The sequence below is a fragment of the Echeneis naucrates genome, chromosome 4, assembly GCF_900963305.1.
Source record: "Echeneis naucrates chromosome 4, fEcheNa1.1, whole genome shotgun sequence".
Classification (NCBI taxonomy): domain Eukaryota; kingdom Metazoa; phylum Chordata; class Actinopteri; order Carangiformes; family Echeneidae; genus Echeneis; species Echeneis naucrates.
Genome location: NC_042514.1, coordinates 5,615,171 through 5,642,248, shown reverse-complemented (window position 1 = coordinate 5,642,248; position 27,078 = coordinate 5,615,171). Strand labels below are relative to the sequence as shown.

General features: G+C 39.6%; 1 protein-coding gene across 2 annotated transcripts; it reads right to left on the bottom strand.

The window, feature by feature from the left end:
* Nucleotides 1-1,360: 1,360 nt before the first annotated feature.
* Nucleotides 1,361-27,045, bottom strand: LOC115042405 (guanine nucleotide-binding protein subunit alpha-11). Of its 2 annotated transcripts, none has more exons than XM_029500619.1 (7): nt 26,910-27,045; nt 11,079-11,263; nt 9,608-9,762; nt 9,040-9,168; nt 5,102-5,231; nt 2,123-2,276; nt 1,361-1,551 (listed from the first exon to the last, which is right to left on the bottom strand). In XM_029500619.1, the coding sequence occupies exons 1-7, from the start codon at nt 27,043-27,045 to the stop codon at nt 1,361-1,363; spliced, it is 1,080 nt and encodes a 359-aa protein (XP_029356479.1). The 2 variants fall into 2 exon arrangements, with proteins under 2 accessions (XP_029356479.1, XP_029356480.1); XM_029500620.1 differs by lacking the exon at nt 9,040-9,168 and adding an exon at nt 8,371-8,499.
* Between the last annotated feature and the right edge of the window lie 33 nt (nt 27,046-27,078).

Sequence of the window (27,078 nt, the reverse complement as noted above, 5' to 3'; positions counted from 1 at the left end):
AACTAACTGGCAGCGCAAAAGCTTTATTTCATCTACAACCCACTACTGCACTGTACTAATGTGGTATAATCATTCACACATTGTGCACAGGAGGATTATTCTCACCATCGAAGGAAACAAAGGAAATAAATCACAGTACCAATACATGTGTGATTCAGATGACTGTCGACATAAAAGAAATGCCACACAAAGTGAATCATTATGCCATCAACATCTGAATGATCCAACACGAGAGAAAATCTGCACTTAATTTTGGCATAACCGGTTCTGAAATACGTTTTCTTCCTACCTGAACCACCTACAGGATGATCAGGATGCTGGGAATGTAATTGTATTTACACAACAAAACTAATGTGGTTTTAATTTGGCAGACTGGATACAAAGTGTGTAAATACCAGTGTTGTTGCTTAATTTTTGTCAATTTTGTATTTTAACACTTTGAAATGAGGGGCAATGAATAAGGAGCGCATAGTGACTCTTTCTGCAGCATTCTGTTCCTTATTGTAACCATTTTAGATTTCAGAGAACAAGATGAACCCAGAACTTAATATAGCTGAGAATATTCAAAGTCTACAGAGAAGGAGAAGTAATCTCTGTGTAGCCCTCACTCTTTGTGAGCAGCACAAAAACTTTATTTACATTCGACAGAGCTCCTGCGCTCTGGTTTGGGGTAGTGTTAGCAAATGAGAATACACAATCCAAAAAGACCTACTGGGAACCAAGTACTTCACTGCACCCCAGCGCTGCCTGATTATATTTTTCTGTCACCACAAGTTACCCTTCGCAGATGAGCACAGTCTGAGTTTTTCAGCTTGGCTTCATTCTTCAGTGAATAGCATGCATGGGTTAAATAAGAAAAGGGGAGAGAGAGCCCTTAGTCCATGAAAGCTTCATCTACCCAGAAGAGGCCCTCCATCCACCTCGTACACGCAAGGACTGGTGATAATGTAGTGGAAAGAGAAAAGAGCCAAGCCAAGAGCCAAGCCAAGGGCCAAAAAAGGACCAAGACGGGCCTTGGGGCAGACCAAAACCCCAAAATTAAAGGGGGCAAATGGAGGGAGTGTTATATTTGAACGTGTTTCATATGTGTTTGTGCAAGAAGAGCAATAATGTGAACCACAAAATTAATTATCTAAAAGAAAAGGAAAAAAATAAAAAATGACCAAACCGATGGCCGAGGAGCTAAGTGAGAAGGGTCAGTACGTGGGTAGTGTTGGACAGATAAAGTATGAAGCAATGCTTATCCTTTTAAGCAGCAGAGTGTATCATGCACGTGTGTGTTTCCACAAATGGACTCTGCATTGTGTGTGCGGGGGGCTGCAGGTCTTGCTCTCTCTCTCTCTCTCTTTCCGGTTCTCCTTCACACTAGATTGTACTCTTTGAGGTTGAGCTGCAGGATGGTGTCTTTGACAGCCGCGAAGACAAAGCGGATGTTCTCTGTGTCGGTGGCGCAGGTGAAATGGGAGTAGATGATCTTGTCACTGTCTGGGTTCAAGTCCACAAACATTTTCAAGATGAACTCTCGACCCGCTTGGGGGTCCCGCTGGGGACCTAGGAGTAGAGGAGGCTGTTATTTTAGTTTACATGGAGCATCAACAATCATTCATCATTTTTTAATATGGGTTTGAAGGTGAGCAACCTGTAACAATAAAAAAGGAGGGAAATGATTCCTGGATAATGTTTGCCTCTGGACATGATAGTGGTGAGGGGGGTGAGTAGACATTGCTTTTATTTCCTCATTGACATCAGGCAGAAACACTGAGACTTGCTGTGCTCATTCACTGAACACCAGGTTGTGTTGTAGTACAGCATTATGACCAGAAGGTGCTGCTCTATAATTACAAATTTAAGGGAAAAGCCATGGATAGAGTTACACACTGAGTGAGAAAAAAATTATTTGCTCTTGATAGCTGAGCACAAAAAAGAGACGCAGCAGAGGCACAGTATTGAAAACAGAGCTTGACCTTTGGCTCCACACCTGTGTGGATCATTAAATACATCCTGTGACTGAAGCCACTACTGAGGCTCAGCTAACTGCGTCAAACACAACACAACCACACAGGGAATATGTAGAAAACAGAAAACGAGCCCAAGGTTTTTCAAAAAAGGAAGATCAAATTACCGTCAAACTCAGGGAAGTAGTCAACCAAGTGGGAATACATGATCTTCTCCTCCAGCAAGTCCTTCTTGTTGAGGAAGAGGATGACGGAGGAGTTTTGGAACCAGGGATATGTAATGATGGTCCTAAACAGAGCTTTACTCTCTTCCATACGATTCTGTCACACGCCATGCAGAGGGGAGGAGAATAACAAAAGAAACAAGGTTAGGAAAAATCCAGAAGACAAGACTCAACTCCTCTTTGTTTCAATCTTCAGTGTGAAAGACATCATTAAAACAGAGGGTTTTATTCATTCTGGCCTTATGTACAGGCACTACACTTTGTATTAAATAATTATTACAAAGTGTACATTGATTTTCAATGATAATTTCTAAAGAATTCTGGGCCATGATGCAATTATCAGCCTCAACACTGAGTGTTTTGTGTGCGTCCGCCGGCTACATTGCTGCTAATGAGTCTAAGAATGTGAAATTGCTGCAGTGATAACCTTGGCTTTGTTTGCCATCTCTATCAGTGTTAGATGAAACTTTGCAAACGTGGAGCAATGACAAGCAGAAGCTGAACAAATAATGACAGTAAAACTTCACTATGGGCCGTATTTTGGCTGCCTTATGTTCTGAGTGGAGGAGGGGGGAAAGGGTGGGGTTGGGACTTCATTAAAACATAAATAAGCGACAATCCAGAAAGCAGCAGAAATGCTACCAAGGATAATAAAAATTCAGCCAAATGAAACCCAACATTGTTTCTCTTCACGGCAAACTAAACAAACGAGCAGTGACAGGAGGGTGTTTGTTTACCTAAATCTGCAATAATAGGATACCTCAACTTATAATACGGCTGCTAACATTTTGAAAATCACTTAATAGTTAGCAAAGCAAACATGCTTGCTGTTTACTTTAAATCACAAGGGTGACAATATAAATAAAATTGCTAAGTTATATTTGGAAACTTTGTGTTTACATTAGTCAGATTAAGACACACAAACCTTATCTAAGTGGGTATAGCTGGATAGTGTAACAGTTGCAGAACAGTATTACAGTGAATACATGGAGAAACACTACAGATTGTAAACACAACCACAGGGATGACATGAGACTTTTCATGTTGCATTGACTGTTTCAGTCAGATTTGTTCCTCAAAACAAAGCTGTTTACCAAAACATCGAAAGGCAAACAAGTGGCGGTCATGTACACTACTTGAAGCTGAGACCTGCTGTCAAACCTGACTCCTGGATCACTACCACAATTGGTCTTGACAAGTCATAATATGGTCCTGACCTGACGTGACCTCAGTGAACAAGCTCAACTCATCAGGCTCTGGCCGGCCAAAGTTCCGGTCTTGAGCCTGTCAACGCGACAGGATAATCTCCTCTGACTGTGAAGCCCTAAACGATGCCCAGCCCCATCTCATCTATCAGAGTTTAACTATGGCGCCAAAATGTGCTGACCATCTGTGACCAAACACACATTACAAGCATGAAAAGCAAATAAATGATGACCTGGAGAGAGAGAAAAAAAAAAAGGGCTTACTTGAAGGCTCAGTATCTCTGTGTAATTAACAAACTGTGGCCTCTGCTGCTGTTGAGCGGACAAATATCAGCCCTGGTTAACTGTCGACCACAGAGCCGCGGCGATGTACCGCAGATATGGTGAGTCAAGCCAACAGCTGTGCCTGGTTTATGAAACCCAGTTATGGGCTGGTCAGAGAAAGCGTTTGTTGTCAGGAGAGTAGAGGGCATGCAAGGGGCTGATCTCGTTAGCTTTATTAGCTATAATTCTATCTGAACAGTCAGAGGAGACAGAGTATCTGTGGAGTGAAGACAGAGCAGCTCTTCTGATTGCTGGGAGAATCTTCACTAGTCAACACTGTGTGTCTGTGTATGTGCACCAATGATACATCACCCATGTCCAACTGAGCGGCTGATACTTAGTGGTTCAATAAAATAATGAAATTTCAGATTTTGGGTTGGGCATTGTCAAAATTCAAACAGCACTGCTTTTATCAATACTGCTTATCTTTCCTGTACGTTTTCCTTCTCATTACTTTATATATATATATATATATATATATATATATATATATATATATAATATAAAAAAAAAAAAAAAATATATATATATATATATATATTTTTTTTTTTTTTTTTTCATTAACTTTGCTTTATTTTATTTTCCCATATGTATTCGATTTAAATTTTTTAACAGAAAAGGAAATAATATAGTTATTGTAAAATTGTAAGTGTACTACATGGCTTTTTCTTGACAATATACTTTACTGTGTACTTGTTTACCAGCAGGCCTCACTCAATCTATCCCTGCTCTAAATGACCTGAAAGTGAAGTCCTGAATGTTTAGATGTTAGTCTGTTCAGTTCAGATCTAATTTCAGAACACAGCCATATGTAATCAAAGTTCTCATGATTAACTCATGTTCATATGATGTTGTTAACTCCGTGTCTGGACTCCAGGCTATCAAACAAAACACACCTGGGGCAACAACAGTTGACTAAAAGTTGTGCCTGAAAGCTGTGCCTGTATGTGCCAGACTAGATTTTTGCTCATGTTTCTGCTCTTGTGTATTTCTGTCTGCCATAGTCACTGAGAGCAGCTGGTCTACATTCACGCTAGAGATAAATATTGGCCTCTTCAGTAGCTTAACACTCATTACGTTCAGCAACTACTTGCTAACTTAAGCTTACCTGCTGGCTTTATTGTAGCTTTACTTCTGAAAGCAGTTGCTGGAAATGAGGTTGGTGAGTGGAACTGACCAAAAACTTTACATTGTGGAATATAGAAGCAAAAACGTGAACTAGGAGGAGTTAAAACGACTTCATAAAGTGAAAATCTTATTATTATTATGCAAACTACAGTGCCAACATGCCACGACTTGTTTTGATATGTTTGCACACATCTTGGCTCCACGCCTCTGTACAAGTGAACTGTGCCAGTTAAGGTATCATTTTACTTCTGTGTCTCTTTCTCACCTCATTGTCCGACTCCACCAGCACCTGGTCATACTCGCTGAGCGCAACTAGGAACATGATGGAGGTGACATTCTCAAAGCAGTGGATCCATTTCCTCCTTTCTGACCTCTGACCCCCAACATCCACCATCCTAATTTCCACATGATGAGATGAGATGGGAGCCAACCAAACAGATGGCAGGAAAGAGAATCACATAAAAGACAAAAATTTACAATTAGCACTGAATCCATCAGTCTTTTGATCTTCAATGTTTAGTTCTTCAAGTATAAACATTCACTTTATTCATCACCATGACAAAGATTTAACTTATGCTAAATCTTTGTCAAACAAAACAAACTTGAACCACAAAATATCATGTATAAATTTCACATGTATGTAAAGCAAACATGACAGTTAATTTGAATTATGCTAAAGTTTTCCACAGAACCATGAGTTGATTCAGACAAGGACAAGCCAAGGGTCTGAGTCACTTCAGGATAGAGTGCGATTTTTTTTTTCTATAGATGATTAATTGGTGCAAACAGGTATTCATTTTGCAAAATTTCACATGAATTTTTCATTTTCATTTGGCATGAGCTTCCAGCAGTGGCCACTGAATATATTTCAGGCAGACAGAAGATAATTTCTACATGATATCTACTGAGGTCAGTGTGGTTCAACCTGAACACCCTTTTGTGCACTGAGAACATAAAAGAGATGAAACGTGAACAAAGAATCTGCAGCGTGAATCACAGAGAGGACAGAGCAAACCTTCCCTTAGGTAAACCAAAATAACTACAGACAAGTGTGTTTTTGTACAAACGATGCCATCCTTCTCTTGCTTCCCCTCAAAGCAGATGCTGCAGAGTCCATGCAGGAAATAGAAAGTAAATGTGCTAAATATCATCCTGTTTAGAAGTGCCTAAAAAAGGTGCTAAATGTGGGGGACTACCAGGTGAGTAAAATATAAAAGATAGGATGACAAGAGGAGTAGATGGTGAAAACACAGATGAGGAAAGTCAGAATATCAGAGTTGGGTAGTGGCTGAAAGAAAGAGAACGTTTCTATAATATACAGATCCTGGTTAACTTGAAATGTATTCTTAAATATCAACATGGAAATTAATATGAAATTAGAATGAAGCTTTAAATCTGATATATAGGTCTGGAAAAGGGTAAGACGCTGATAATGCCACTGCTATATCAAATAAAAATGAAGACCACTGGAATTACTCTGACTGCACTTATCATTTATGGGTTAGGGTTTAAGTCTCTCTTCTACAAATAATTTCACCACATATTCAATATCATTCTATGAGCACAGTGAAAGTTTGATCACACATCACAAAGGTGAACTCGGGTAGGAGTCTGCCTGGAGAACGAAAGGCATTGATGAATGAGTCCTCCAGAAGAGTCATCCTAAAATAAAACTCCTTCACATCAGACGACCTCCTTTTTTTTCCTCTAGCAAGAAGGAGTGACCTACTTAGTATGATAAACTCTCCTATGCTGGAGAAGCCAAGTGAAATGATATTTTCTGTGACTTCAAAAGCCAATTAAAAGAGAAGGAAGCAAGCCTAATGGAGATGTTTGTCTATGAAAGGCTTCGTTGTTGCTGCTACGGCCCTGTCAGCTGCAAGCAGAGACAGTTTAATCCCACGTGTTTGTTACTATCCACATATTGGGCTGGGGGGCTTCTCATCCTCCACCAAGACAGCGCTGGGTTTAATTACAAGAGTTTACTCATAAATGGCTAAATTAAAAATTTTACAGAATACTTCATTCTTCCTGGCATTTCACATTCCTTTCCAGTTTTCCAGTTAATTTCCAGATTTTCATTCTCTTAATACAAAATTAATGTCGCGATGAGCATGTAGTGATTCACGATCAGCAGCACAGCCAAGCAGAGTGGAGCCTATCGGCTGGCTGCAGCAGGGCAGCTGGGAACCTCTTCGGCACAACGTCATTGCAAGCAGAGTTATTTCTAGCATTGCTGAGCGTAGGAGGGGGCTAACATGATGGCTTCCTATTGATTTGCACTCTTCTATAATTGCTCTTCTTCCCTGGGTCCATTTCCATTTCCTCATCGTCTCTTTTTTTGCAAGCGAAGGAAGAAGGGAAGGGCTCTGCATATTGGTGGTAGGTCTTACAACTGCCTCTGTGCCAAGTCCTGAGGGCTGCGTCTCTGGGCAACACAGAAAAGCTGAAACTATCATGAGCAAATACTGCTTTTTATGAGCATTTTAGTTTCTAGGTTTGCCTGTTTCCAACCTTTTAAGCTTGGTAAGCTTTATGAAGCATTCATGCAAAATTCTTCATTATTGTTACTGTGGCAAATTACAGACTGCTCAGGCTACAGCTAAAAACTACATTCATTATCCATTAATCTGCCAAAGATTTTCTCAATTAACTGCTTAATATATAAAGAGTCAGAAAATAGTGAAAGATTTATTTAAAGTATTTCCATCAGACTTCAACATCCACAGATGGTCAACTAAAACATTACAAGAATGGAGAAGTAACGGAAATTTTGCTTAAATATAATAATTTTTTCTGCATTCAGCCTGTGCATGAGTGACTCAGAAAATTTTATCTCCTTGATGACATCTCAGTCTTTTTATATTATACATATTGGTAATGGAAATAAAACATTATATGCCTGAAGCTTAAATTAAAGATTAAAATCCCTCAACTGGTTCAAAAGAGAGGCCTATATTGTTAAGAATCTTCAGTTGGTCATTTTCAACATTTATTTTTCAGATGTATGATTATTAATTTCTATGAGGTAGTCATAGTGGAAGAAGAAACAGCCACAGTGAGCTGTTAGATGAAGAGCTGCATGTGAAAGGCTGCACACTTCCGTCTTCTCAGAAATGTGTGGAAAACTCAGATCCGATATTAACAAAGCAAATTTGTTTGGCTGTGCTGTAAATGGATAGACCAGTTGACTCCTTTGTTTTGTTTCTGACAAAGTAACTACTCAGGAAACGTTTCATGGTGTTTTCTTTTTTTTTTTTTTTTTAAATCTAACATTTATAACCTGGGCTACAGATGTTTAATTAACTTTATCAGATCTCAAAAATTTCTCTTTGTAAATTCATTGACTTATTACACATGGAATGTACTGTAATTAACAGATTGGGGACATATTAGGCTTGAATGGTGACAGATGGGGACATGACACATGCTTTAGGAAACACAAAAACCTTAACTCAGATTTCAGAGGGCCTTATGGATTTTTAAATGAATGAAAGACTGGTGTTAGTAAAAATAGTGTAGTTCTTCTTCTACCTGAAAATGATGCTTTGCAAGTCGAAAGGGTATTCTATGATCCCAGTGGTTGGGATTCGAACCCTAAGCACATCTTGTTGGGTTGGTAGATAGGATGATTCAGCAATACGATCCAGATCACTTAGATAGCTAGAGACGGGAAGGACAACAAAAGACATAGGGAGGAAAGAGAAAGTGAAGCATAACAGCAGATACAGCACACCCCCTTCCAAAAGCAAGTGGAACAGTCCAGATGTAACAAAGGGGAAAAAAACATTCCCAAGAGTTATGAGGGGATGAGGTTAAATTTGTTACCACCACCCCACAAATTTTCCCTCAGAAATTTAGCTTGATCCTTGATGGCAGCTCTCAAAGACAAAACAACCCTGTGCTCCCCTTCAAAGTGCTGATTGTGAAGGTTTGTAAGTTTAAGGGAGGCAGGAATTTTTATTTTGACACCAAAGAGATGATGTAACACTAAGAAGGCCAACTTTGACGGTCTGGGTGAATAATGCCTTTCTGGTGAGTCTGTATTTGAGAGTGCACCATCAGGGAAGTGTTTAAGTGCTGAGCCCTGCTGTGCAGCACATGGTAGATGGAGATAGCGGCATCGACGGTTTCCAACTGACTGGCCAACTGTTGAGCAGCTAGCCAACCAGTGATATCACTGGCAGCACTTGACACCATTACCTGAAGATAATATTCTCCAGGTCAAATGGATACTCAATGATGCCGGTAGTGGGCACTCGAACCCGCAGTACGTCCTGCTGAGTGGGCACGTACCCCTTTGTTGCTATTCGTTCTAAATCACTAAGGTAACTGTGGAGGGGGAGGGAGCATATGACAGAGATGCACACGTATCCAAACTAGCAGTGTCTAGACAACATACATGTTTATATGCTGAGTACAGAAAGACAAACAATTTTCTTTCCATCAAAAACAATTACAAAATAAATATGCATATAACCAGCAGCAGCTCAATAAATGTATAGTCTTGACTTCTCCCCCAGTCCTCAACCCTTTCAGGGGCCATATTATTCTGCAATGGATTGATGCAGATTATGCAGTGACATTATCATCAGTTGTTTATAAACCAGCCAACACTACAGCTTTTTCATGGCTATCTCCATTTGCTGGAGCCTGCTTCCCTTTCTCCACTGGAGTGTAACAGTCAGAAAACTACTCAAAAAGGTTGTGATACTCCTCCCCCCCTCTATGTGCAAGGAAAATAACTGATCATCCTGAATTGTAAACATACTATTTTGTTGAGTCTGAGAGCTGGTACTCTCTCCTGCGATCATAGGCCTCCTGGATGCCAGGGTCGGCCCACAGCATCTTTATCGCGCCGATGTACGGCTGGTCAAATGATGATACCTTCTCCACGTCCACCTCGCGCACCAGCAGGGCATTATTCTGAGGAAAAAAAAGCAACAAAGCCACTTTGAACAACAGCATTTGGATCCAGTGCTTTTGGGTTTTCATGCAAAATCGAATGCAAATTTTATATGTGATGCTATGTAAATACAAAATATAGTGGTAGTGGTAAATAATCAAATGGCAAAGTTGAATTTACAACTTATTTGATTAGAGAGCAGCAAGTGCTCACACTTAGACACAGAATGACCTCAGGAAAGCTCAACCAGTAAATATATGGATGTAAATGGCACATGCAAGTTCTAACTGATTTTTCTGATCCACCCACAGCATAGTGTAACACTGTTTAACTGCATTCATCATGACAGTGCTTCCATTACTTTGGGGACTCTTTCATCTTTGGCTAAAATTAAATCATTTACACTGGAGGAATTCAAGTAAAAGAAATCTTTGCTGATTTAGCAAATGACAGGATCAGTTTCACAAAGAAGAAAGAAAAAGGATCAAAGTGATGAAGAGAATCAGACACGTCGTCTGTTTTAGTCCACACAGTAAACACCCACATTAGCCACAATCCAACTCTCCAGCTGGATTGAAAGCAGATACTTTATTTAGGTAAGCACCGATTAAAATAAAACATCTTTTTTTGAGCGGGGGTTGCTGTTGCTGGCTTATTCAATAGGACAGCTTGAAGAGTGACAGGAAATTGAGGAAAGAGATTTGCGACCAGCTGGAAATAAATCAACAAGTTTACCATTAAATTTTATTACTGTATTCACCTACACCCATCTCCAGCTACCCTCAGCAACTAGCATGCTAATTAGCTAGTTCTGGCTAGGCCAGCCCAATAACAAGTAACTGGATCATCCAGGCCGCCCTGAGGAAGTAGCACTTCTTCTTTATTAGCATATTCTCTCCTGTTGTACTGTAAATATAACAATGGCTGAAGCTCCTGGCAGGACTGTTAAGTAAACAGCCATAAGTAAGAAATGTTAGCTACATAGCGAAAGAAATACTTGAATTTCTCTTTTTAAGAGTCAATCTCACGCCAAATCACGCCAACTAAGATCACATTCACTCCTATACTTCCATAAAAAGTAGTAGTCATCGTATTCATAACTCCATCATATGTACCAGAGGTCAGTAACCATTAAAAGAGCCATTTGGGAAGCGATTCCCACCCACAAAACCTATTTGACAGCTATAATGAAGATCGTTTCATTAGTTATGCTATGTATGCAAGAATATATATATATATGGCAGGTCACCGGTGTATGATTGGGCTGATCATCAACAACATGTTGTTGTTGATGTCGTTGTCACACTTCTTAACCCCAGAACTTGACAGTACACACCTTGTTTTGCTCATACTTATATGGGATCTTCAGGGTCTCAGTTGCCCGGATCATGGCCTGCATGGAGGTGAAGATGTTCTGGTACACCAGTTTGGTAAAGCCTTTCTTGTCTTCATCTGTGTAGCCTGACCCATGGATTATTCTCATCTGCTTGATGAAAGTGCTCTTGCCACTCTCTCCAGTACCTGAAATGAAGAGAGACAAAGACATAGAAGATTAGTCAGAAGGTTGGAAAAGGGATCAGAATTGGATATGCAACACTGCTGATAATCTGAAAATGTACACCTTTTCTTCCCAATTTTGCCCAGAACCAGAAACAAAACAAAAAGCTAGTTGCCTTCAGTAATAACATAAATGAGATGGGGATGATGTATCTTGTGTGGAGATAAAAAGGGAAAGAGTCTAATGTGAAACCTGCTAAATGAGGCTTAGAAATGAACAAGTATGAGTAATGAATTCAGGAAGCCTCTATGAAACCATTAAAAATACAATCAAATGTATCATAAATCTGCTTGTGCTGCTCTAAGAGCAAGCTATACAAAATAAAATAAAAAGCCAAAAGGATGCTGAGCTGTTCTCAAGAGGTTCAACAAAGCACAATTCTAACTTGGCCTTTTTATACACCTCATTTTTGTGGTAATACTCTGGCCTGTGTTTTCAACAGGCTAACCTCGCCTTTCCACCTACACCCTGGTGCTGATATACCAGACTGTGAAGGAATCTGCACCATCAAGCCCGAGGCAGTGATTCAGACCTCAATACCAACCCCAGTCCTGCCAGTCTGTTTTACAAATATGGGCTGCTTGGCTGAACTTGTCATTCTTTCACATGGTGTAAAGTGCTGGTTTGCTCAAACAGTAAAACGATCCTATATTCTGTGTGTCCACACATGAGAAAAATATTCCAATGAGTTTTTGTTGTCTGGTTTCTATACTGGGACACTTCATACCGCCAGACGTAATTCTGATGATCAAGCAATACGAGAGTTGTGTAACTTCATTTCACTGACTCTAAAGATAAAGAATTTGCTCAAACTTTAAAATATATGAGACAAGAGTGTTGTGGTCAAATTGTGGTCCAGCCAGTGTTTGCATCTCAGAAGGACTCTTGTCATCTTGGTTCCAGTGACCTGAGATAACTATTATTTTGGCTGTGGTTACCCAAGAGGCCTGGTCTTGGTATTGGGTTAAAAAGCCAGAGAAACCAGATGAGGGTGGCATGGCTCACAGCAGCCCAACAAAGAGCTGGGTAAACTGACTTCATGCTTCCAATTTTGTATCACAGCGACCATGCATATATACACGTTCATAAATAAAAACACTGAGACGGAGAAACCTTGCACAAGTGGAGTATGAGACATACACACAGATCCCCAAAAGATCCCTCTCACACACTGACTTCTCAATGAGAGCTTCCACAGCAGTATCTGTATCTTTATATGGGCATATTCTGTGAGTTAACTACCACTCTAGGTTTAGGAGAAGCCAGATTCAGGATGAAAGCATCAGAGTTTTGTAAACTGCGGTCATCAACCACAAGGGAACATTCAGAAGACAAGGCAGGTAACCCAAACTCAGCGTCGAGTTTCACTGTGCATCTCTCTTTCCATTTCTCTCTCTCACTGTGCATCCCTCTCTCTCTTCCACCCCCATTTCACCACCTATTTTCTTCCACTAAAACCCTTCTCTAACTCTCCACTGCTCATCTCTCCATCTCACTTCCCCAACATTCAGTCTGAGTCACGGCAGTTTCAGTTACACATATACTGTCTGGCCTCTACTCTCCTTTCCCTTTGTTCCATGGATCTAAGCTACAGCTGCTATTGGCAATTATTTAATATGCTTTTTCTATTTATCAAGTAATTATATAGTTTATTCAATCATTAGAGAAATGATATACGGTTTGCAGAATTCATAGGGACATACTCTAAGCACTGGCAGTGTATGTTTTAATAATTTAAAAACCTTGAATGGACAGAATATGCTCAGGGGAGAAATTGAAAGACTGATAATTTTGCATGGCCTCTTCAGTCTGTTTCATCTATGTTGCTCTCACAGGACAAGGACTGCAGCCTGAAGAACCAATTTTTACAAATCATAGATTAATTAACACACAAGAAAACTAAAGTACAAATCATAGCTTCAGCATCTGCATAACTGTGACTGTTCTCATTAGGGTTGTTCTTCATGACAGATTTTCCTGTAAATTAAAAGTTTAAATTTAGACTAAATGACTGGTCCAAAAGTAGGAAGACGCTCAACTCTGTCACAATGAGCTGCATGAACTCTTTAAAAGGAGAGGAGAGGGTTTGCAGAGTTTAGCTAATGTGAGCAGTAACAGCAGTGCAGGTGAAATCCACATTCCTGCAGTCAATGTGGTTAAGCATAGTTCTGGCCAAGATGGCATGCCAGTTTATTTTGACACAGCCACTTAACAACTTCATGCCCTTTTTCTACCCTTTTGTTTTTTTACAATACATTACTAAGATGTTGATTTTTAGTTGAAATGACTAGTATGAAATTGCTCTTATCACTGATCACTGATAAGAATTCTTGATATTGCTCTTATCGTTCTTATCTAGACCTCCTGCAGACATCCCTCACCCTTGCTGAACACAGAACAGGTCCTGGCAGAAATCCAGTGTAGTATAAACAAAAATATGCAAATACAAAGTAAATTTACTGAAGTACATCGCTGAATACTTCACTCTATGACAAAAAAGTCAGTAACCATTGCAGCAGTCCATGAGCCTCTATCTGCATCTTGCTACACGCCAATGTCAGCATGCCAATATTTCCTGTGTTTAAAAACTTTGTCTGAGTGATGCTTGCTTTTCCTAAAGCTCAGGCTGACGGGAATGTCTTTGATTCTGGCGGCATAAAGGTATTGGACAAATAAAGATAAATTGTGGCAGGCCGTGGAGATATGTCACTCAAAGCCACCGCTCTCAACCTCGCCTGCTGGTGACACTGATAATGTTTACAGCCAGACTGAGCAGAACTGTAGCAGCTGATTAGATAATGGAATGTGCTTTGTGTTATAAAGTACAGCTGGTATTCCCAGGGCAAAGTAGCTGAAATGTCTTCCAAAGATGACTGAAGTCAACTTTGATGGTCACTTACTGAAGAGCACAGTTGAGTTGTACAGTGAAGGAGTGCCCTGAGCACAGCCTGCCCTCTAACCAGACAGGATCTTTCACTGCAGAGAGCAGGTCAGGCAACATTGGAGTTTCCCCTTCAGACAAAGTATGTCTTTGAGAGAGGGACATAAATAGCAGTTGTCAAGAAACAACGTAGGAGAGTTCACTTTCTCATTGACTAAAGAGCTGAGCTTACGGGTTGGGTGCTTCTCCGGAGTGAGGGGTGCAGTAAAAAAGACAAGGAAAACACTGAGTACATTTTATGAACAAACACGCTCAGTGTTAATAGCCGATAGAGCAATGTTCAAAACCGACAACCAGAGAATTAAAAGAAGGGCACATCAGGTAGCAAAAATCAGCTTTGTGGGCTTATCGTGTATGTGCATGCGTATTCATGTGTATTTGTATTTTCCAAGCACACACATATATGAGTGGAGGGGGCATATCTTGCAGGCATGATCATCTTAATTCAACAGATCTCATTGTTCTCCTGCCTAACTGGAAATTTCTCACGGACAAGCTACTGTACATTCACTGGAGCTACTCCTGAGGGGTAATGTTAGTTCCCATGGTAACTCTGGCTGTGGACTCATAAATACAAGGCAGAAAACACAAGCTCATGGGCCCAGCTGATAGGCTTCAGTACGTCTCCACAGAGCCCATCCAAACATGCAACTTCAGCACACATTCTTGAATCCCACGTCCTCAGTCACTGCTCCACACTCAAGGGAGAGGAATTACAGAGTTGTTGAGGCCAACAGAAGCAGGGATAGAGACCTGACTCTTATTCTCCTCTAAAATATTGACCACTGTTTGAAACTGCAAAACTTGAACAGGACTAGTTAGGAAAAGAGGGGAGGTCAGACCAGTAAAATATTTCAGTGCAATAATTGAATTTAATATTTAAGTTTTTAACAATTTTCTGCTCAGTGGTAAATCAATTTCAAAATTAGGTTGTTGACACAAGATTTGAATTATTATGGCTGTTATTTGCCACTGTTTGGTAAATATCCCACAACCTTATGCAGCTGCTCCAGGGAGACAAGATACTTTCTTTTATAAATTTCTGGTGTATAGTTTGAGATAATCCTTGACGATTACTTTAGTTCTGAAATAAACTGGCAGTTCACAAACCAATGGGTGCAGTGAGTTTCCACTTTACAGGGCATTACGTCTTATCTTCTTTTTCAAATATTATTTGGGCCATTTTGAAAAGCGCAAGGAGAATGAGCTGCAGTAAAAAGAGTCTTCTCTGGCTGGAAATTGAGCTGAGGGCTTACCTGCTTAGAGAACCCTAAGCAGCCCCCCACCCCCATTAAAGCACAAGTGGTTATCTCTGCTTTTACTAAAAAAGGAATGCTCCATTTCAGGCCTCCGCTCCTTATGAAGAGACAAGACTGAAAGTCACGTCAGACTAAATCCACCAGACAGTCCCTTCATATACAAAGTTGATAAATTAGAAGCTTTGCGACATGAGGCCAATGGGAATCAGCACAGGCTTATCAGAGACCTTGAGCCATTTTGAAATCACCAACACAGCAAAACGAGGAGAAGCCCAATAATCACACAGCCGTGACCGTTAACTGAGGCAGAACTGTGTCATTCTGCCCTCATCATGCACTGACCAGGGTAGTGGTCATTCTGCTAAACCATTAACTCACAAGGAAGAGGAGAAAAAAGTTGAAACGTATCCGTTTCATCAGTTTTGAGCCAGCTGGAGTCCATGGCAGACAATTCAGCTCCGGTTTACATGAAGAGTAATAACTTGAAGCAAAGTTTGGCATCCACGTTGAAAGGAAAAGAACAAAAGGGAGTGGAGGAGACAAAAAGGAAAGGAAGGAGGTGCAAAGTGTGACAGAGTGGAGGAGAGGGGCGCTCTGAGTAAATGATTCCTTAAAACTTCCCCGAGCACATCCAACAGGAAGCTGTGTCCACTTGAGCTCAGTGTTGGGAAGAGCTTTCTGAAAGCCTGTCTAACTGTGCTGAACTAAGTGACTGAAAGACTGTCTGTGGGCCTTTTTCACCAGCACCAACTTTTCCAATAACTATTTTTGGAACTTAATCTCTATTTTATGCAGACGATCCTTGTTCTGAGTTTTATTCCTGGGTTATAGTTTCTGCATCCCGAAAAATCCAGTCCCCATATTCATTACTATTGTCAGAAGAACATCACTGGCGGATTGATTCATAACCTTTATTCTTAATACAAGCAAGCACCAATATTGAAAAACAGACAATTTTTTTTCCTTAAGGTTTATGTGGTAAATAACTTAGTGCTTCTTCTTTTCTGTTTTAAATATCTAAATCAGAAAATTTCTGAAAAAACAATTCCAGCTGACTTATGTGAAAGCTATAGTAAATCATCTTTTACATTCTGAAGGATGTTCAATTGGGTTTACATATTTCTAGTGACTAGGAAGAGTAGCAGTAGTATTTCCATTCGTTCGTAACCATCAAATGCCTACTCTATGGAAGCAAACCAATTGGTTATGTTCTCTGCTTTTTAATCACATCCTTCCTTCAAGTTGTTTTGTGTTTGGCTTGCTCTAATTATGTAAGAAAAACCACAGAACAAATCCCAGATCCACCCTGTTGCGTTTTGCTTTTGTGGTATTCTCAAAAACCCTGTCAACTACAGCTGGTTTATTTGAATTCAAACATCACACTCGCACAAGCGTGAGTCACAAAATACACCACAAAAGCCTTATAAACACCTGTGGCATTGTTAAGCCATTCTCTGTCTAATTTTCCTAATCTTTGCGGTTCTTAATGTGTTTTAGAACCACAAACAATGGCTTTGATATCATACAGCTATTCAGTTCCTGGTACAGTTTAGTCCAAAGGCTTACTGATGTTTGTATTTCCTGATGAAAGGATACCTTGCAAATTTCACAGTCTAATTGGACTGGCTGGTTGACTGATGCCATTAGTCCATCAGAATACAGGACTTTTGGAGAGCATCAGAGGACAAATCTGGTCTGGGACGTTAATCAGTAGCAATCTGATTATTTGGAAATGGGAAACCCCTCTCCCACAGCAAGGTACAACGAATGTTAAAGTAATCCACCACAGGCTCTTATCTGGCTTACATCTGCCTACCAATGAGCTCATGACAGATCACATGAAGTGATTATTTCTGAAGAACAGGTATGTGCAAGCATGCATATAAAATCTTGTGTGCATCTTTGAAATTAAAGGGAGCAACATTGGTGATGTTACTCCTCGTGCTTGATGCATCTTCAAAAAAATAAAATAAAATAAAATAAATAAATAAATCAGTAAATGTTTTAAAAATAACTGCAGTCATCCCTACTTTACTTAGACACTATGGTGACTATCACCTTTTGTAGTACAAAGTGCTAGCAGATAGCAGTAGCTATCTTTGCACACAATACAAAGATTACAAACAAAACAGTTTCTTCTTCACATTCCTGTAATTTTAGTTTGGGTTTGATTGTTTTTAAAACTCAAATCTTTGCATAAAATACTTTAATTAATATATTACATTTAGGACTAGGATGATGCATCATGTCTATTAGTTTGTTGTTATTGCGCTGTTTCTTAAAATGTAATTTTATTGCCAGTTCCTGGATTACATTACAATGTAATGTAATGTTTAGCAGTTCTTTTCCCCTAGCTGAGAGGCTGAAAGGGCTTTTTGTTAACATTAACTTGCCACAGGTGAGGTGCTGAAGCTTTCATCACATACCTGAAAGAATGCCAGCTTTAGTCTGTTAAAAACAATGAATTTATGAAGTATCAAGAATCTGGGGTGCATTTGTGACCCATCTGCAGAAACTAAATATCAAGAACAAAACACCAACACCCCCCAAGCCCAATATTAACATCTACATCTTCAAAGTTCATCCGAATGACCATCATTGCAATTTCCCAGTCTGGGATAAATAAAGTATCTATCTATCTATCTATCTATCTATCATTCATTCATTTTCCAATTGCCTGTAAGGTAAATGGGAATTCAACTGGAATTGGTAGGTGTGATGAAGACGTGCTGCATTTGGGTTTTTGAAATGTACCTGCACGGAGCAATTGAACCGCAAGAGCACATCCAGATTCATGATGAGAAAGAATGGGAGGAAAAAAAAAAAGAAAAAAAAAAAAAAAAAGAGTGAGAGGGGGCAGCAAGCACAGGATCTGTAGTCGAGTTTTGAGCAAATTCCTGGCATACTTTTCCTTCTAAAGGACTTGGATGTCAATTTAATCATTTTGCCTATTTTGGTTCCCATTTAATCAAAATTCTTGTTGCACTGGAACATCAGTACTTCCCACTAAACGCAGGTTTTGCTTCACAAACACCCAGACCATTGTGATCCGTCTTCAACATCCCTTCTTTCTTCCCAGTCCTAGACTTATTTGGGAACTAGACCACCTCGGATGTGTTGATGTGTAAACATACCAAGTCTATCAAAGCTTTTTGTCCATAAGTATCCATAAGTGGTTGATTTTCAGATGCAGGCAGGTTTAAATGCAAATACATAGAGTGACTCAGCTGATAAAACAACGGCTACAACTTATTTATACAATCATTTAATTGTCATAAGGATCATGAAGGATTATGATGCCTCAGAGTCAAAAGTGAAACTAGTTGATTCAACATTTGTGTTCCATAACTACTCTTTGAATTATTTGACAATATTTTACATATATACAGCTCACACCCAAATCAACATAACAGGATGTTAATAAGGTTATACATCTCAGTAATAACAAGCTAGACATGCAGTGACATGAGAGGGACTAGGCTGTCTTCACAGACCTGACTGCCACATAACTGCCGAAACTCTGGGTGTGTCAACATCAGTTTGCTCAACCAACAGAGCCGCCAGGCAAACAGTGCAGAACTACAAACAACTACCTGCCTTACCCTCATATCACACTGTGAATTTTTTTTTTTTTTTTTTTTTTAAATCTATGAGCACAGGCACAGAGCATGGCATAAGCATACCTCTGATCTATGACATTATGGTACAGTCCCTATCAATGCTAAAGGGACATGCACAAATATATAATAAAACCTGGGCTGCGTGTCCTATAAGTTCATCCAGTCTGTTTCACGGCATGAAACTCTGACTAAACAATTCAACAGCAACATCCAATAAATGGCCAAAATGTTTTAAAACTGAGTATTATAACTTTAATAAAGACTCATGATGGAACAATGCGACTGCTGCTACAGTACGACCCACATCAATGGACTAGCCAATCATAATACAACATGTGCAACACAAAACTCATAAATTTTAGATATTGTTGTTGTACTTCTTGCTGCACAGATCTTCCACACAGATCACTAAACCCAGCCTAAGTTGTCTGTGTAAAAGATCACTAATGTTAAAAGAAAACTAGAACCAAATTAGGGCTGCAACTGTTTTTCCAATCTTAACAACACTTAAAATCCCAAAGGTTTTAGATTTATGTGACCCAATGTAAACCAGCAAATCCTAAAATTTCATCTGAAAATTAGCAAATTATATTATTATCTCATCAATAATGTATTACTTAACACTGAATATTTTTCATTTTAACTGTCTGTCAATCCATATTAAGGCATGGCCAAAAAAAAAAAAAAAAACAAAAAAAACAAACAAACAGCTGAATGTTTTCTTATCTTACGGATAAAAGCATTTTAAATCAAAACAAGAACGTTTCGTGCACGTTTGGTTGTGTTTGGGCCAGGAGTGCTCTGAGGTTTCTAATTTTATCTGCTCATGAGTTATGGTCCTTTTGAGCAGTAATCATAAACAATCAGCTCCAAAAACACAATGATGGCAACGATAACCACCCGATGCCCGAAGCAATAATGCAATATTGCTATACTAGGTCAAGAAATAAATAGATGTCCTGGCTGTAACTCAAGCAGTGTAATGAAATGCATTCAGTTTCGCACTATCACTGTTACATACAGGCTAGATACCGGCGTGAAAGGGTTTGATCCATTTTGAGACAATTTACTGAAAAGGAACAGAAAGCATTTGAATTCACACATGATTTTGGCTGATAGAAGTATCAGTTAGTTGGCATGGTCACATCAGAGAGCCTGGTCAGAATGTGCGAATTGAGCAGTTTGAGATTTCTGGGAAATACACTGACACGGGTGATGATTAACATTATCTACCTTGGCTGAGAGTCAGTCAATCGCTGTAGGAGTAAGCTTACAGGAAGGCATCTGCCAGCACTGCCTGCAGATCTGCTACTGTGCCTGTGAGGAGAGCTGGTACAGCACAGGGCAGCCCTAATGATGACCCACGATGCCACTGTACATACAAAAGCACTCACAAATCTCTTTTGGGTTATTTTAACTCTCTCTGTGTGGGTTGTTCATCTGTATTGTCTGAAATCTTATTTCTACAGAAGCCAGTCATGCCTGTCGTTACCTTGGCAGCAGCTAACAGGGATCCAAATAAATATGGTTAACACAGGGCTTATCTGCTTGGCTCACTGTAGGACCAAGACTAAGAGAAACCATAATAGGCGTAGGTAGAGTCTATGCATGAGACATCCTTGGGTGTTGCCAAAAAACAAACACTCATTAACCCAGAAACTACCAACCTGTTTGAGCGGTGTGCACAGTGACAGATGAAGTGTGTGCTCAGTGGGTATATACTGTATCTGTTCGGTAAATATCCTGTGCTGCCTAGTACCCTGGCTCGTTCAGCTGTACAGAATGTACCCCTGATGTGGTGCCTTTGAATCTGGCTCATACCTGCTGCTCTCTGTCTTCATATGACAAATGCTGTGTTCTATGCCCACACACGCAGCCAGTACACAAGGGAAGAAACTGAATCCAGGTACCCATGAAAAGGTGAATGGCAAAACTAGTCAAGCCTATTTTAGCTCCAAGTTTTACATTCTTGTGGAGTGGGATGCTGCGCAAGATGCAGTGTTGCTACAAAGTTCTGCATCAATCCTCCTTCCCTAATTGAACCAAAAACGCTTAAGTAAAATTTCTAAAGGTGTGTTGTTCTATATAATAAAAAAAAAAAAAGACTGAATTGCTGGTGATCATAGTGGAGCATTGAGAATCGACATTAGATTTACATTCACCACAGTTGACTGGAAATGAATAATCTTATGGGCTGCTGTTTCCTAACATGGTGTTTAGATTAGATTTGCTTTTATTTATGCCACAGGGAAATTCACATTAATAATAAAAAAAAAAAAATCATAATTTTTATTCTATGGGTGAAGTTTATTAAAAATCAAGTCTACAACACAGAGTCAAGAATTAACCCATGTGCGTGATTTATACAGTTAATAGTGGACATGACTGTCTTTCAGCCCACACACACACACATAAGTGCAATAAAACTCTTGACTGATTTGCCCTGATTAGCCATTTGCCCAAATGTTTGAACACATGTAACCTAGAGAATCCAGAAACTCACACACCTTTCATATAACTTTCATATGCTGCGCAGGAGACTACATTTTAAGGCTAACGGCATTTCCCACACCAATGTCTGTATTATTGTAACCTTTGAGACAATAATTAATATGTCAGACTGGACAATTTTGGACGTAGTAAGATGACACCTCCTTATAAAGCTTGTGAAAAGCATTAATCAAGACAACTTTCAAACAATATCGACCAATCAGCGATTAAAGGTTCTATTTAGGACTAAGTCAAATGTTCCAGAGTTTCCTGCTTTGAAACGCGTTCTTACAATATAAACAGAAGAAGAAAAAAAAAGTCAAATTAGCGTAGCACTGCCTGAGTACACGTTCTACAGGTTTTTCCATCCATGACTGCCTTAACCTTCAGTCAACAGAAGATCTTCGTAGAAAGGTGTTTCACTTTCTCAGGTCACTGTTTGCACTCTGCCACAATGCGTAACATATACGATTCTGTCACCAACACTATCTGCATTTTTACAAGGTACTTTACACGGTTTGACATGTTGTTACGGTTAGCACAGCATACTGACTAAATTAGTTTGAACAATTCAAAAACATGCCTCAATCATACTTGGTTATGTTCTCTGTTATATAATATAAAAGATGGTGAGTCTTAATTCAACCGTAAAATATAATTACAAGGACATGATAATTTTTTTACACAGAGAAAATCTATTTTAGGAGAACTGCTTACATATAAGGTGAAGGTGGAATGAAGAAGCTTATTATAGATAAGTGTCTGACCCTTTCTACCTCAACTCAATGTGCAATCCCTACATACAGGGATCATCTGATAATTTCAATAATAATGTAAAAATTAAAACCAGGACTTGTAAGACAGTTACAGTCAGCCCCAGATATTTTTTAATAGTCCCATTTGTCAAAGGGAGCTCAAACTAGTGTAACTAGTACTCTCTCTGGACTCCAACTGTACACATTTAATCTTTTGTGACTTTCATTAGCTGAGCAGGAGGCAGAGCTTTCAGTGTGATCCTGGCTCTTTCTCAGCCCCCATGTCCACCACACATTACCAAACCACATCACTGAGGAGAGTCAGCCTGTTGCCGATACAAAGTGGGAGTAATCACTGCCACTTAAAACATCTGACAAAACCATCGCAGCGCTTCAACCCAGAGTTCAAATGACTATAGTATAGCCACATTTAAATTATGACACCAAAAAGTCAGTTTCTTAGGTGTTTTGGAAAAGCATGATTAACAAATTTAGTTGAGCAATATCAACTATTTAAAGATGAGAAAAACCAACATTGGTTGAGGTGTTTCAACAAATGACATCAATTCACCTGAGGATGGCCTGCAGCTTTCTGAGGACTCACCTGATGCTGTGAGTTCATGGCCAAGACATCCAGGCCGCCATCTGACCATTTGAATGTGCACATGTAGTTTATTTAATTTTTAATCTATTTAATATTTGCTCACACACATGCACGCAAATTGATAACGGGTCAGGCTCATCTCATCCTCGGGTCGAGATAAGTCCATAAGTGTTTTAGCCTCCATGTGAATTGGAAGTTGTGTATTTATTTCTCTAACTTATTTTGGTGCTCACTCACTTTGAGCTCAGAGTAGCTTAACGGCACTGTAGTGGGTAGGTGACAGGTTTATTTACAGTGTTTAGTAGGAAAAGGCTAAAAATTAGTGGGTTCACCCAGGTGTTGTGTTGTCTTCAATTGTGATTTACTGCAGTCATTTCACCCTGGACTGAATCTTGTACCTTTACAGTTGCAAATGACAGCTGTAAGTGGGTCTCTGCAGATTGTGAGATGACAGTGGGAATTTTAATGTAACAATCTTATTTCATCAACATGCTACAATTAACGTGTTTTTTTTTAAGCAATACAGATGGATTGATTCTGCATCTTGTTTTTGAAATGAATAATATTCAGGCCTGGATAAGAATAAAACAATGTTTACAAATACACATATGCCCATTCAACAAACCACTCTGCCTAGAAGTGGATGATGCCCATAGAAACTATCACCAATAAAAACCAGAATTATAAATCACGTAAAGGCCAATCCACAGATCACCTCTGGAGAGTTGCAGACCTCTGTTGTAGCATCTGGAGTAAACCTGCATGCGTCTACAATCAGATGAATATTGAAGAGCGATGGCTTTCGTGGAAGGGTTGCTAAATGGAAGCCTCTGCTGCCAGTAAGAACAGAGCTGCCAATTTAAACTTTGCCAAAGAGCTCTTGGACGAACCAGAGGCCTTGTGTAAGTCCATTCTCTGAACAGGTGAATCCAAAATAGAGCCATTTGGTCACAATGAAAACCAACATGTTGGAGAAATGGAGAAAAATGGAGAAAAGCCAGCACTGCATACCAACACACAGGACTCCTCTCAACAGTGAACTATGGTGGTGGAAATAACCCTCCCTAAACTGGCTGAGTTCTACAAGGAGGAATGGGCAAAAATCCCCAACAGCAGATGCAAAGAACTGGTCAGTGGTTACAGAAGATTTTCAAGTTGCTGGTGCCACAAGCCACTAACTAAAAGGGTTCACATAGTTTTGTGTGCCAAATTTTCAGTTTTTGTGAGAAACAAATTTTGTTGGCAAAAAAAAATAAAATACACCATATTTCTTTTGTTGATGTGTATTATTTGAAGGTTTTGCTTGATAAATTGGTTGTTATAAAGATATATATATATATATATATATATATATATATAGGTTTATAAAAGTTGTTTCTTTTTTACAAAACCAATGACCACGTCTTGAAGGGTTCACAAACTTTCAAGCTGCACATGTATGTAAATGTGTATGTGTGTATACGCACACACAAATATATAAAGCTGCAAACTAATTTAAAATCTCAAATTAAATAATGTTCCTGTCTTGAAAAGCCTGACTGAAGTTGAATGGTGAACACCGACATGGGTCACTATCGGTCATCCCCTCAGCTCTGCTGATGTCTCCTGCAGGTGACTCTGCTGCAGAGGAGGCTGTCTCAGTCTGTAGCTGTACGTTTATAGAAATTAAGCTAACCCACAAAAGGCTTCATTTTTGGCTTGTTCATAACAGTTTGTGAGCATCTTGACAGTCGCACACTGTGGAGCAGTGGAAAGTGACTTTTCTGTGTTTAAAAAGATGGTGGCGGTGTGATGAAAGACACCTATAAGATCTTGATAACACTTACAGAGTACAACTGTATTTGTTGTCAACTCCATTCAAGCATTCAGTTCTCGCTTCCCACCGCTGCTTTTGTGCTTTCCACAGTGTGTGTCTCAGGATAGGCTGCAGCCCAACCACAGAAAAGCCAAGATGTGGCACAGAACATTAACATTTCTCTGATTTATTTGGCTCTGCTCCTTTAAAATCCTATGTGAATGCATGTGAATTAATTTGTATTTTTCCAATTCTACTTTTGTAATGTGTAATACAGATTTACACTATGATAACAATAATGATTATCTGTCAGTACTACTAGCTAGCTAACTAATAATGCTGTGTAAGGTCTGCCATGACTTCAACACTTTTGAGAATATATCGTTAAAACTGTAATTTAGTGTCTTCCAAGAAAAGGACAGCACGTAGGTTGTGTGTGCAGCTGGCGAGACAGACAGGGAGTGTGTGTGTTGATGCTGGCAGCCAGAGGGGAGAGTTAGTTAGAAGGGAACGTCCAGTGTGACTAATGTGTGCTCCAGGCACATTTTTCATAAAATGCTCCTCAGGACCCTGAGAAGTTCTAGCATCTACCCTGTCTTTCCAAATGACAGTCCAAATGTTGAGCCAAGAGAGGTTCGCCACACCGATGCAGGAAAGAACAGTATTTTACATTGTCACTGAAATAAATCATTGTCAATTCATGATAAAAATGCTAAAGTCATGTTTTCACAATACTGTTAAATGGATAAATTCAGAAGATCCTTATAACTCCATCAGCCAGGAGGAAGAAAGACAGAGTAGCCAGATGCAGGAGAGAAAGAAGTGACACCCAATCGTCAGCAGGGAAAGCCCTGAAATTAGGGAGTTAGCTGCAAAAGTCGCCTCAAATTTCTTGATAGCTGCTAATTCTTACAGTGTTGAAAGTAGATGCAGCTGAAAGTAACAACATCCTTAAAAACCAGGAAGTGTGAAATTATTCACCTGTGGCAACAAACCACAGAGTTGTTTAAATGTCATAAGCCTGATTCTGAATCTCTGCCAGAATAAGTGAAATTGTTTGTCAGCTAAGGTGAAACTTTGTGGTCCACATTAAACAAAAGAACAGTGTTTTCTGTCATTATGATATTATATCTGGTACTCTTGATTAAACATGTAAATTAGACTGTGGATGGCACAGCTTACCCTCCAGAGAACGGCTATTTCCCACAGCAGGCCACCTCAGTGGAGGCCTTTTCTAGACCAGACACTCAGAGTGCTCTGTTGTTCTTAGCAGACTTAATTAAAAAAACCAACTCTTATTCATCCTTTAAGCCATGTTTTTACAGGCAGATAAAAGTGGACTACAACTGAAAGAAAGATGATTGTAGGCAGGAGACTGAATTAAAATAAAAATAAAAAAACCCCACAACAAAACGGTCCAGTCAAACTCACTATTTTTTTCTTACAGGCAAACAAATTTTCAACAACAGATTTCTATGACATTTTACAAAATCTCCATTTGCAGTGAAAGACTACCCACAATATAGTCAAAATGATGCCTGTATCTCCATCAGGAACTGGGCTGGCATGAGTCAAAACCCCTCAACTGTCAAAGCACCACAAACAGAAGCTAGTAAATGAGATTGATCAACAAGTGAGTCAGTCTCCAGTCTCTGTTATCACAGGTGATATGACACTCAACTTATTTTGAAGTTTGTCATCAGCCTCACAGCCCACATGAGGGCTTATATGTTGTTATATGTAATTAGAGATAAAAAGGAAAACAAAGAGGACACAAGTTGTGATCTACATTCTGCCTTTAATTGAGACCATAGATTGAGGATTTTGGTATACATGCTTAAATTGCTATTCCTAGCTTATGTGTGTATTATTTAAGCTTTTAAGTTAAATTTGGGCAGGAAACATCTGAAACTTCTGAACCATAACTTGGTTTGCCTTTATCACACCAGAGGCAAATCCTGTGGTGATCGGGATAATGGGTCATGTGCAATGTTGGGCAGTATTTTGCATGTGAAGCCTGAACAGTTCAATCAAAGTCAGCTTTTATCTGGTGTGTGTGTGTCAGCAGAGGTTAAGTGCTAGTCTCCATCCATGCAGCACTGGTATAGTACGTGAAACCTTTTACAACAAACCGGGAAGGCTTACCCAGGAGGAGAAGCTTCAGCTCCCGCCTTGCATCTCTCTTGTCTCGCCGCAGCTGCTTCTCGATCTCGGCGTTGATTCGTTTGGACTCCTTCGCCTCCTCACTCAGGCAACAAGCCATCATGGAGTCTAAAGTCATCACCGCATGAGCTGAAAAGCCCGTCTGACAGGG

Coding starts and splice junctions, on each gene's coding strand:
- LOC115042405 (XM_029500619.1), bottom strand. CDS start 27,045: ATGACTTTAGACTCCATGATGGCTTGTTGCCTGAGTGAGGAGGCGAAG. Junction 9,763..11,078: donor ATAAGTATGAGCAAAACAAG/GTGTGTACTGTC, acceptor TTTTTTCCTCAG/AATAATGCCCTGCTGGTGCG. Junction 2,277..5,101: donor TGGTGGAGTCGGACAATGAG/GTGAGAAAGAGA, acceptor GGCGTGTGACAG/AATCGTATGGAAGAGAGTAA.